General features: G+C 44.7%; 1 protein-coding gene and 1 pseudogene across 7 annotated transcripts in view; one reads left to right on the forward strand and one right to left on the reverse strand.

The window, feature by feature from the left end:
- Positions 1 to 446: 446 nt before the first annotated feature.
- Positions 447 to 12,404, reverse strand: part of LOC103731999 (myomegalin) — a 243,565-nt gene continuing 231,607 nt past the window's right edge. For all 7 annotated transcript variants that reach the window (XM_008830514.2, XM_008830515.2, XM_017797497.2 and 4 more), the window contains 7 exons: positions 8,327 to 8,566; positions 6,568 to 6,684; positions 5,577 to 5,803; positions 4,507 to 4,650; positions 3,328 to 3,466; positions 3,036 to 3,082; positions 447 to 1,475 (listed from right to left, as the gene is read on the reverse strand). In XM_008830514.2, the coding sequence (XP_008828736.1) occupies positions 1,434 to 1,475; positions 3,036 to 3,082; positions 3,328 to 3,466; positions 4,507 to 4,650; positions 5,577 to 5,803; positions 6,568 to 6,684; positions 8,327 to 8,566 (956 nt within the window). In that variant the 3' untranslated portion in view covers positions 447 to 1,433. The remainder of the gene's footprint in view (positions 1,476 to 3,035; positions 3,083 to 3,327; positions 3,467 to 4,506; positions 4,651 to 5,576; positions 5,804 to 6,567; positions 6,685 to 8,326; positions 8,567 to 12,404) is intronic.
- LOC108490691 lies at positions 8,573 to 9,922 on the forward strand (annotated as a pseudogene).

Raw genomic sequence — 12,404 nt, forward strand, 5'->3', positions numbered from 1 at the left:
CCAGTGATTAAAGGCATTTGAAGGATAGGAGCCACTCCTTCATGCCTTCAGAATGGGGAGTTTACTAAATGGCAAGACATGAAACAGTGACCACTTAAACCTTCGTGAAGGGATAGCCTCTGGGTTTTTAATAAAATGATTGCTTTTTCATTATTTTTAATTATATGTATGTGGGGGGGGTAAGTATGTGCACCTGAGTACAGGTGTCTGCAGAGGTCAGAGGTGTTGAAGCTCCTCAGAGCTGAAGTTACGGGAGGTTGTGAGCCACCTGATGTGGGTGCTGAGAACTGGACTTGGGTCCTCTACAAGTGCAGTCCAAGCTCTTCACCCTGAGCCATCTCTCCAGACCTACCTGGAAGTTTCTTATTCCCGTCTTTCCTACGCTTACACATTTGTTCTAGGAACTGATACAGAAATGAGAGATGAAGCAGGCAAAGGAAAACAAGTTCTTTATACACATTTTGCTTTAATAGCCACCAAAAAGACTGTTTACCTTCTCACCACCCTGTCTGCACATTATGTTGGCCTTCAACATATAGCTACAGCAGCATATATAAATCTGTATCATACATTTATACACCCACACCCTACAAAGCACTGTGAAGACAGACCAGTCTTCAGTACAGAGCAGGCGTCACCCATGCCACCTAAAAGGGGGTACAGTTGTGCTGTATGCTAGACATTCAATAGGTGTCCTATGACCATCAGTTCCCAGATCTCATGCGGGAAGTTAGGATGACAAGGGAGCCAACATATGTAAGGAGGTCAGGTCTGTAAGAAACAGAAGGTTCTAGGCTAAGCGTAAGAGGGCACCTAGGAAGTCACCATGTTTGCTGTGTGAACTCAAAGAGCTCCTGTGGGGTGGTACAGGCCAAAGCCTGCCTGGCTTGGCCCACAAGGCTGTCCTGGGTCAAGTGTGGGTTTGTGAGTGGAGCTTGCTGAGCCCCAGCACTGTCCAGTGGGGCACTGCTGTTCAGTAGTGTGCTTTTAGGACTGTCTGAGGAGCTTCGGTGTTGGGACCACACACCCTATTTGTGGATGGCAGGGTCCTGTTTCCCCTGAGTTGACGGTCTTGGGGACAGTTGCTGAGGCAAGAACTGTGACTTGGCAGGTGCCATGCCACTGAGGCTGTTTAGAAGCAGTGTCACAGGCCTTCAATGCAGTCTATGCGAGTTTTGCTTAGTGCTGGGCCCGGAGGGCCTTGGCTAACAGTATTCCTTGCTGTATTCCTTGCTGCCAAGAAGCCATTCCCCTTCCTGACTGCCCCACCAGGTCACATCTCCAAGCCCTCTTCTGGACCTCCAGCAGGGGTGGAGTGGGGCCAGGTGTTCCTCAGCAGATAGGCAGAGGCACAGGAGGAGAGCAGGCCCATCCTTCCTGCTGTTTTAAGGACCTCTGGCTTCGTTTCTTGTGTGGCTCCTGGAAGGTAAGGGTCACAAGGCTGGAGCCATCAGCAGAGCCCTTAAGGATTTCACCTGCAGGTGAAGAGAAAACAGACTCAGTCAGAGTGAGTGCTCAGACCATGCTCACAGTGCCCCAGGCTGGAGTGCAAGGCAAACGTACTGAGAGCTGGTTAGGAGAACACAAGGAGGTCTGGAGGAACAGGGCCTCAGAGATAATCTAAGACTAGTTCTACTGTGTACAGATGAGGGGGCAGCCACTGCCCAAAGCAACACAGCCAGTTAGTGACAGGCTAGCAGTAATGCCCAGGCCTGTGGCCCTCCCAGGGGCCTGGAAAATCAGGAGAAAAGCTCTCACAGGAGGGGCCAGCGGTGCTGGAAGCTGCTGGGTTACCTTTGCTGGGACGGGAACAAGGCTGCACAGAGGCAATCTTGTAAGTGTTGTGCTACAGAGGCTCAGGAAAGAAAGGAATCATCAGAAAAGAACCAGAGGGGATCAGATCAAAACGAAAGTGAACTAAACCCATGTCCACACACGTGGGGCTCAATACTGTCACAGATCACAACTTAGGAACATTTCTAGGTAGATGCTCAACTGCTCTAGCAGTATGAAGTCTAAATTTAGAGGGTAGTTTCTGATCTTTAAGCCGTATCATATGCATCAAGTTTTTTCTTCTTGTAGTACTTCCTAGGGAAAGATCAGCACTTAGCTTTATTATTATTTTTAATTTAATTATTAAATTTAAAAAATGTTATTTTTATTTTATGTGAATGAGTGTATTGCCTGCATGTATGTAAGTATACCTATGTTCTGCGATGCTTGTGGAGGTCAGAAGGACAGTCGTTAGCTGCCATGTGGGTGCTGGGATGCGAACCTGGGTCTTCTGCAAGAACAGTCGGTGTTCTTAACTGCTGAGCCATCTCTCCAGCCCCTAATTATTTAATTTCTGAGGCAGGGTCTCCTTATAGCCCTAGCCAGCCTGGAACTCACTATGAAGATTGAAGCTGGCCTCAGTTTCACACTTCTGCCTACTGAATGCTGGGATTAAAGGTGTGCCCCACCATATTTAACCCATCACTTAGCATTTTAAATAACTGTGGCGAACACCTGGCATGGATAGAAAATGTTTTCCCTTAAGGTTCAGTATTTATTATCAAGTATTTTTTTAGATCAATGAGACTAAATAAAGATCTTTTGTGGTCTTTAAAGACAACCAAATTGCTGTTCCTAACCTCACAGTGTGCAGTATATGACCTTACACTTCACTTTCATTTTTCATAGAGCCATTTATGAAATTCCAGAATGCACAACTGGCCTCAAGAGCCCTTTACACCTAACTTGCAGGCAGACTCCAAATATAACCATCCTCAAGAACCAACTGTATCACATGGCACCAACCTCTTCACCTCACATAAATGCAGGAAAAGGAGAGATGAGGATAAGGTGAGGGAAGACAGGAGAGCTCAGGGGAGGGAGGTGAGGCAGCGGAAACTAGGTGGGGCTCACTGAGGAGCCATGACCTACACTGGACCAGAAATCTCCTAGAAGGTCAGAGATGGGTCCCCACAGACATAATGGCAGATGGTGGCGAGTTGAGGGTAGACTCTAGCTGAGTGGTACAGTGGTTTCCTTACCTCTAAATTAGTCCTTGCCTTCTTTAACACATCATGGGTCCTGGTGACTGGAAAAATAAAACAGCCCCACAAAGTGGAAGTTACCAGCTGGGTCAACTTGCTTGGCATATGTGCCCTAAAGCATTTCCTCTGCCACTCAGCTTGGGGACTCTTGATGACTGCTCCCCCTCCCTCTGCAACAACAGTTACTCATCCTCTCTCAACATCCCTGGGCCCCTCTGGTCACTGTTCCTCTGCTGCATGGTGAGGTGCCTAGAAGAGCTGTCTCCGCATGCTCCTCAGAGCTACCTACGCTGGTTCACGATGAACTGCTCCATGCTTTCTTTCTGCTGGTTGGCAGTCTTCAGACGCTCAGCAGTGCTCTGAAGGAGCTGTTCCTGTTGGGATACTTGGACTCGTAGGTCCCGGAGTTCCTTCTCCATCAGTTCTCCCTGAGGAAGAAGGACGGGTCTGACCACAGTCACAAGGCTGAACATACCTTGTGCTTTGTGGCTTTTAACAGTCCAGAGCAGAATGCCACCACCCCCTGAACACTCTGGACTGTTTCCACCACTAATGCTTTCCAAGCCCAACTGGAAACAGATGAGGACCAGTCACAGGGAGGAACATGATGAACCCAGAGTTTACAAGCAGACTAGACACACTGGTGCTCCATGGCTGGGGGAGCCTCACTCTGGGCCAGTACCAAACTCTTAACTGTGAGCAAGGGCTCCATTTAGACCTGTATAATTTATTTTACTTCTCAGCACAAATGATGTTGAGGAGTTCAGGGATGTTACTCTGGGGAGATGGCTGGCCAGAAAACAGTGGGTAGATGTCCAAATATCTGTGCCAATGTAAAGATATTAAAGCACCTGGATTAGCATTGTTGGGTCCCAAAAGATAGCAGGAAGATTAATCTGCAGCTGGAATCCTGAGGGAGATCCTGAAACCCATCTACCTGAGGATCTGCCAAACACAGCCAGCCTGAGAGCCAAGCAGACCCCAAGAGGTGGCTGACTTTCCCTAGGCCTGACCCAGAGACTCAAATTTAAAAGATGGTTGAGATTCCAGACCATGGTTAAAAGATGCACTGGGTGGCAAGGCATTCTGTGATCTTCTGATTGGGTGGACCTGAGGGGTGGAGAAGGAAGGTCCAAGTGTCAACAGGTCCCTGGGTCAGCACAACCAAACTTCAGGGTTGCAGAAACTGGATGTATCTGGGTGACCAGGCTGGTTATGTCTGCTTTTCCATTTTCTTTCCTTCACCTCTTTGATGTCTTATCAAGAGTTGGAGGTGGAAATGGATGTGTTAGAACTGCAATGAAGCAGCCATCATGGCTCAGGTGTCTCCCACCAGGATGCTCCCTGAAAGTTCTGTCTATCCCAACTCACCATGCAGCACCCATCAGGAAAGCTGTGGGGGTGGGAAGGCAGAGCTGTACTGGGGTGGAAGAGTTGGGCTTGAATCAAAGAAGACATGGCCTTTTACCTCTCTGCCTGCCAGTGCAGGGCCATGGGAGCTTGGCAAGGTTGCTCGCCAAAACATGGTGAGGAGGGATGCGGACTCCTCTAGGGTGTGGTTCAGGGCACTGGCACTGCTCCGCAGCTCATGAACACTTTTGCTACCTGGCACCTGGGGAAAGAAGACAGGTCATCGTGGACACTACTGGAGCCCAGGGCTCAAGCTTCCTGTGTGAACAAGCATAGAGCACAGGCTTGTGAAACTCTTCCCCTTACAGACACGGGCCTGCTGATCCCTTTGCCTGGAACCCCTCTGCAGGGACACCCTACCAAGTTTCCAAACTCAGCCCTAGCTGGTGTGGTGGTTCATGCCTTCAGTCATAGCACTCTGGAGGTAGAGGCAGGCAGATCTCTGTGGGTTCAAGGCCAGCCTGGTCTATATAGTGAGTTCCAGAACAGCTAGGGCTACATAGTGAGATCCTTCCTCAAAAACAAAACAATAACAACAATAAAACAAAGAACTCATCCCTGTTGTTAAATCCTCTATGAAACTATACCTTCCTTGTCTGTAATACTCCCTCCTACTAATCTGTGGCCCCTTTTTGAGCGTATCAACCAGGATCTATGTCTTGCTCTCCAGTAGTGGGTTACTGAAAACAGGGCTGTCCTATGCCCCCACCAATGTCCCGTGTCCCAGACAACATAGCGACTGGTGTCTGCACCCTCTTGACCACCTAGCCCAGCATCTGTTCACCTGATTGATTTTAATCTCCTCAGACATGGCTTTGTGCCAACATGATGTTTCAGATAATAAGCTGCCAGAGGGTGCTAAACACTGTCCTGCTACATTAGTGTCACACAGGTGTACTGTTAGAAACTGGAGGCTTTTCTGGGATTCTAAGACAAAATTCCTAGTCAGCTTGCTCTGCAGCAGAGTAAAATGTAGAGAGAAAGGAAAGGGCCTGCAGGGATAAAATATATGATGCTCCCTCAGCTTTTGGGAGATGCAGGGCATGGAAATAAGTGTTGGGTAAAGGAAGTAAATCAGAGGAAGAAAGAGCCAAGAAGAGAGCACCTAAGGGCTGTAGGGGTCATTACCTCTGGGCCCTGAGCTTCAAGTCCAGGGAAGCTGTGTGCTGGCCTCACTAGAGACAGCATCTTTTGGACCAGCAGCTTGCCCTCCCCAATCTGCTGTCTGAGAGCACTGTAGTCATCAATATGGCCAATGACATGTCGGCCACGCTTGTTGGCAAAGGAGCCATCAGTAGCCTCTCCCTCCAGCTCCGCAGGGTTCTTCATCACTGCAGAATCATCCAAACGAAGCTCTGAAGAAGAAGAAACACAACAGAACAAGATCCACTGTCATATATAATCATACCCTCAGTTCACTCTACTCTAAAGGGACAGTGAGAGAGGCCAGAGAAAGGCAGTCTGCAAAAGTACAGGACGGTGAAGTCCACACAGACACTCTGGTCTATATGTTTGTAACTACTCTTAGGATAAACTTGCCACAAGACAAATTTAATCTTTTTTGTGGTAGTGTTAATTGCTAACTTGACAAAGTTTAGAGTCACCTGGGAGGCTGGCTTCTGGGCATGCCTGTGGATATCATTTTGATTACATTAATTGATGTGAGAAGATCCATCTTTTTGGTGGTGTAGTTTGAGACGTGGTGTCCCTGTAGCCCCAGCTGGCCTGGAACTCACTATGTAGACCACGCTGGCCTTGGTTTCACAGAGATCCACCTGCCTCTGGGATTAAAGGCGTGTGCTACCATGCCCAGCAGGAAGGCCCATCTTAATTGTGGACAGGAGATCTTGGACTGCTCTCCGCTCCCTTAAACTACCAAGACTTCCTTGCTAGGTCGGATTGTAACCTGGAACCGTGGGCCAGAAAAACCTTTTCTCACATGGCTTTTGTCAGTGTATTTTGCCACAGCAACAAGAAAAGACACAAAGACACCCATCAACAGCAGCAGGGAATGTGCAGGAAGAGGATGACCAAGAAGCCGGAGACAGCCCTCCAACCAAGGGCTGCTGGCCTTAATACTTTTCCATTATCATCTAAGTCCATGCACTGACATATTTACCATTTGTCCTAGTGATGACAGCAGTGTCTGAGCCAGGAGCAGAGCAGGAAGAGCTAGGGAGGACCATGGGTGGAGAATTCAAGCCAACATCCCGGACTGGAGGGGAAGCAGCTGAGCCTAGGGAGTAAAACCACAATTTCTCATAGCCCAAGACCTCTAATCAGCCCCCTATGCTATAGCACAAAGCAAGGGCCAGCAAAGCACTTAGCTGGATATGTTTCTGTTCCTCAGAATAGTTGCTCCTTAATTGAAGGATGTTTTAAGAGACTACAACTTGTAGCTTAACAAATTGTTAGGTATAATCTTATAAACCCAGTTTCTAGTGTAATTTTGTATGATGCCTTGAAATGAGATATTAATATGCATAACTATACATACTATAGATGTTAAAATGTTGAGCAAGGGCTGGTAGTGAGGCTCAGTAGTGGAGCACTTGCCTAGCATGTTCCAGCTCCAGACAGAGAGAGGACAAAGCAAAGAATGGATGGTCCATGAAGGACTCAATAGTCTGACCATCATCCGCTGAGTCAGTGCTGCAACGAAGTGCAGTCATCGGGTCCTAACCCTGATCCTTAACCCCTGTGACCCTTGCTTTTCTATTAAATGTCTTGGAGCTCCAGTTTTCTCAAGTGAAATGCAGAGATGGGAATACCCTATTTCAGGTGAAATTATACATTTGGGGACATCTGGTTAATTCAAAAGTACTATCCAGGGATCTATAGTAGTATCTGTAGCTGTTAATTATTGAGCAATCCTTATTGTTTCCAGCACTTGGAAACAATCTCATTTAATGTGATAAAAAAACATTTTTTTTTTAGTCTCATTTTCAAGTGGAGAAAACTGAGAGTTAAATACTTGAGAGTTTCAATACTTTGCCCACAGCAGACAACTTGTAAGTGGCAAACTCAGACCAGACAGAGAGAGGACAAAAGCAAAGAATGGATGGTCCATGAAGGACTCAATAGTCTGACCATCATCCGCTGAGTCAGTGCTGCAACGAAGTGCAGTCATCGGGTCCTAACCCTGATCCTTAACCCCTGTGACCCTTGCTTTTCTATTAAATGTCTTGGAGCTCCAGTTTTCTCAAGTGAAATGCAGAGATGGGAATACCCTATTTCAGGTGAAATTATACATTTGGGGACATCTGGTTAATTCAAAAGTACTATCCAGGGATCTATAGTAGTATCTGTAGCTGTTAATTATTGAGCAATCCTTATTGTTTCCAGCACTTGGAAACAATCTCATTTAATGTGATAAAAAAACATTTTTTTTTTAGTCTCATTTTCAAGTGGAGAAAACTGAGAGTTAAATACTTGAGAGTTTCAATACTTTGCCCACAGCAGACAACTTGCAAGTGGCAAACTCAGACTCTGGAGAAAGGTCTGATACTGAATCCCAGGCTTTCACTCAGGCAACCACATAAAAACTTTTCCCATTCAGCCAGATCCTAATAGAGAAGTTTAGGCAGGATTGTTGCCTGTGGAGCTGGAGAGATGGCTCAGTTGTTAAGAGCATTGGCTGCTCTTACAGGAGACCAGGGTTTGGTTCCCGGCACCCACATGGCAGCTAACAACCTTCTGTAATTCCAGGGGATCCAATGCCCTCTTCTGGCTTCCATAGGCATTGTACCCACAGATACACTGACATACATGCAGGCAAAATACTCACACACAATTTTTTTTTTTTTTTTAAAAATGATTGACCCTGTGCCCTGGTATCTCCACCAGCTGAGGGCTTCTAGATTCTCTTTCCTTCCTACCTTGGAAGAATGGCTGTGTGTTTCCAGGCTCGCTGTTGGCTGAGAAGTTCTGGCTAATGGAGGAGGGCTTGAGGTCGGCTTTGTGAGCACCACCATCCAACTTTTGTTGCAGCTGCAACCGCAGACAATTGTTCACCTGAATGCTCTGCTCCAACTGCCCTCTGAGAGCTCGAATCTCTGCCACTAGGTGGCTCAAGTCACTGGTCAAAGGGTCTTGGTGACAGGCACCTAGGCTGAAAGCTGAAAGAAGAGGGACCTGGTAGCACCGACCATGTATGTATTCCTCATCAGAACACTGCTCTGTGACATTCCTTCCTGTCAAGGATCCCCCTCGAGTGTCAGGGACTTTGCAGTACATCTGGGAGAGATGTGACCATTCTTGTGTGGCACCTGGAGCACAGCAAGATGGCAAGTATCCAGCCTGGAGTTTCTCTGAGGTTCATAGTAGTCACGTGCGCCTATAGGGTATTTGATTGGCGGGTAAGAATAAGCCTATTATGTCATCTCCATATTAACTTCTGTCCTGTAGGTAAGAGAGCAAGTTCCTCCAAGGCAGGAGGTCAGCATTGAACTAAAGAAGGCTGAAGTCTGAGGGAGAATGAGATTTGACGAACCTGACACTCAGAAACCAGAGAGGAAAAGCAGGAACACAGAGGACTTTTGGCAACACGTAAGAAGGGGGAATCAGACACCTTAGACCAAGGGGTCATAATTCCTAAGTGAATTTCCACCCTCTCTATGTTTCTTATTTCCACTTACCACATGTATTTCTACACACAGGATGGAGAGACCCATAAATATTCCCTTACCAGAAAACTGAAAACCAATTATAGTTTGAAAAGTAGAACTTGGTTGAGATTTTGCTAAAATGATTGATGAAGCGGAAGTCTTGGAATTCCCAATGGTAGTGAAGAATACACCGGGTCACAGAGGCAAAGCTTTTTTTTTTGACACAAGATAAACACCATTTGGCAGACCTAAGCCATCTTATTCACCATGAAGCACCATACCTGTTCCAGGAATACATAAAAGAGTCTCATGGAAAGGATGTATGTGTCATTGTTATGGGATGCCCTGTAATTGGCACCATGTTACGTTGTTCAACAGATGGAAGGATGCAAAGCAACTGCTCACTAGGTGGTGTGGGGATGATGTGCTCATTGAGTGAACAAGGGAAGCTAGCTATCCAGGTGTCTAATATCTTGGGGATGGATGTGTGTGGCATTGACCTATTGATGAAAGACGAGGGCTCCTTCTGTGTCTGCGAGGCCAATGCAAATGTAGGTTTCATTGCCTTTGATAAGGCTTGTAATCTAGATGTAGCTGGTATCATAGCAGACTATGTCGCCTCCCTTCTGCCCTCTGGCCGGCTCACCCAGCGCATGTCCCTGCTCTCTGTGTCCACAGCCAGTGAGACTAGGGAGCCGGAGCTGGGTCCCCCTGCTAGTACTGCTGTCGACAACATGAGCGCAAGTTCCAGCTCTGTCAACAGCGACCCTGAAAGCAGGGAGCGAGAGCTGCTCACCAAGCTCCCAGGGGGAGCTGTTCAACATGAACCAGCTGTTAGCCAATGAAATCAAACTCCTGGTGGAGTGACTCCACCGGTAATAATTAATCAAGAAAACCCTTGTAAAACTTGTTCTCCCCTTCCCTCCCCTCCCTTCCCCCTTTAACCAACTTGCAATGCTGTTCATGGAAAATGCTCAGGATGAGAGAAAATTAGTAAGGTTGGTTAGAAGGGAAAATAGATGAGACCTCTGCTGATAATATGTTACTGACTCGTTTACAGATTCTACAGAGAGGCAGAACAGTTGATATACAGAAAAATGGCAGGATCTCACAGTTACCCTTTCAATTGTATGCTTTTCAGGCCATGGGGACCATGAAAGCTCTGCTTTTCATGGTCCCTTGGTTTTGCTTTTATACAGAATTGTTTGGATTCAAGTGTCTGGTAGTGTGATTTCACATGGTATTGGGAGATTTGTGAAGAAGAAAACATCTGTTTAAATTACACGATTTTTTTCTTAAAATATATGTCTGAAAATTCTGCCATTTCTGTTAGCAAGTTTAGCTCAGTTGTTCATGAACTCTTAAGGGGCTCTTACTGGGATTTCTCATTTTCATGTTTGTCCTTGTTTTTTCCCCTTAATTTGGGTGGGAGGGCAACATGACTATAACCCACTAAAGATTTTTCCTACAAAACTGGCATGCTTGCATGATGAAAGGGAAATGAACAGTATTGCAATATCTGGTCCAAAGGTAACATTTACTCAATGTAGATAAAGTTACACTAGTTTAAAATTTGTGCATTAACTTGTATTTGTTAGTGTTTTAGTCTTTTTTGGAAGATATATGCTCTGTTAATGTTGTATTTTTTAAATACATGCTAGCCTAACATTCCCTGCTCTATGACTGCATATGTAACAATGGCCAAAGTGAAAAAAATGCTACTTTTTTGTCAATAAGACACTGACTTGAAACATACACATTTAAAAGTCTTTTTTTTCCTTCTTTCTTTTGATGAGTTGGACATTAAGACAGGGAAGTATATTTGGGAGGCAGATCAAGGTCCTTAAGTTCTTCAGTATAAAGCTAAAGAGATGTCTTAAGCCAGTGTTATGTATTTGCATTTTTCACATTTTAGAAGGGAAGTCTTATATGTATGTGTGTGCACGCATGCATGTATATGTGTTTTATTCTTTGATTACTCCAAACAGAAAGAATAGATTCTAAAGAACGGAGCATGATAGGAAACACAGTTTTTTTACTTTACAAAGCAGATGAATTGTTTTCATGCCATAGAGTCCACTAGTGTAGAGATGCTCACCTAAAGACATTAGAAAGTTGGTGTTCCTTAGGCCTTTTTGTGTGTATGTATGTTGTTTGTTTTTCTTTGTTTCTAGATTGTCTGGTATATGGTTATTCACGGTTACATGCTTTTCTTCAATGCTATGGCTATGCATTTTCTCCTTTTACACTTAACATTTGGAGGGGAGGGTAGATTGGGTGTTTTTGTTTGGGGATTTATTTACCTTATTGAGTCTCATAACCCTACTCTTAAGCCTTCAATACTGACAACTCTATATTCCTTTACTTTCTGAATTTATTAAAGCCCCCAAACAGCATATAATATGATCCTCTAAAACAATCCCAGTGATGGGTTTGGAAGGTATGTTAAGAAATGGAGAGGCTACAGAGCTCAGCATAATTTTTTAAGCAAAATGTTCCGTCTCCCTACAAACCCTCTGAAGCTTTTACCCAAGCCCTTTCTTGCCTCTCCAGTGCCGTTTTCCTTCAGACGGACCTTAACATAATTTCTTGGACACTACTTAGAGACTTCAAGGCAATAATAAAATATCAGTATTAACCAGCTCTAACAGAGGTTTGATCATGCTTAATTGTACAGTTTTCCCCCATTTTAAAAAGGAATGTAATAAAACTTGTTTTGTTCCATAGTATTAAATAATATTAAAATTGAGTGAAAGGTTGATTGTTGACAAATAGAATAGTACCTCTAATCTCATTTCACCTCTGAAAAAGGGGGACATAAAAGGAGCTTCCAGCTTATCTCTAGGATATTCTAATTGCATCTACAAAAAAATTGTATTTGCACAGGTTTATTGGGGGGTATTCATAAGTACCTCTGACTTGTTAACAGAAAGAAATACTTGGTACTTTAGCTGGATGATCACGTGTTAGTGGGTGCATACTATTTGCTATAGGGAAATGAATGAAGAACTATACTTCATGTAGAGATCATCTGGTTGTCACATATTATGATACATGTGCTTTAAACAGTTCCATGTCACATATATAAGTTTATGCATTTAAAACAAGTAGAATATCTTTAGGTGAAAAACTCACTTTGTGTTGGTGGGATAAAAGAACAGGAAAAATATAGTTGACCATCTCATAACTTTTACAAAACTAAGCAACTGTATTATAAGAAATATCTGAAATTATTTCACTGATAATTTCATTCACACAATATTGATATGTAGCTCTTTACCAATCAACTTCTGTGTTTTACACTCACATATTAGAATGAATGGCAGAAATAGTTATCATAGACTTTAAA

This window comes from Nannospalax galili, unplaced genomic scaffold (genome assembly GCF_000622305.1).
Source record: "Nannospalax galili isolate Female #2095 unplaced genomic scaffold, S.galili_v1.0 scaffold455, whole genome shotgun sequence".
Lineage (NCBI taxonomy): Eukaryota > Metazoa > Chordata > Mammalia > Rodentia > Spalacidae > Nannospalax > Nannospalax galili.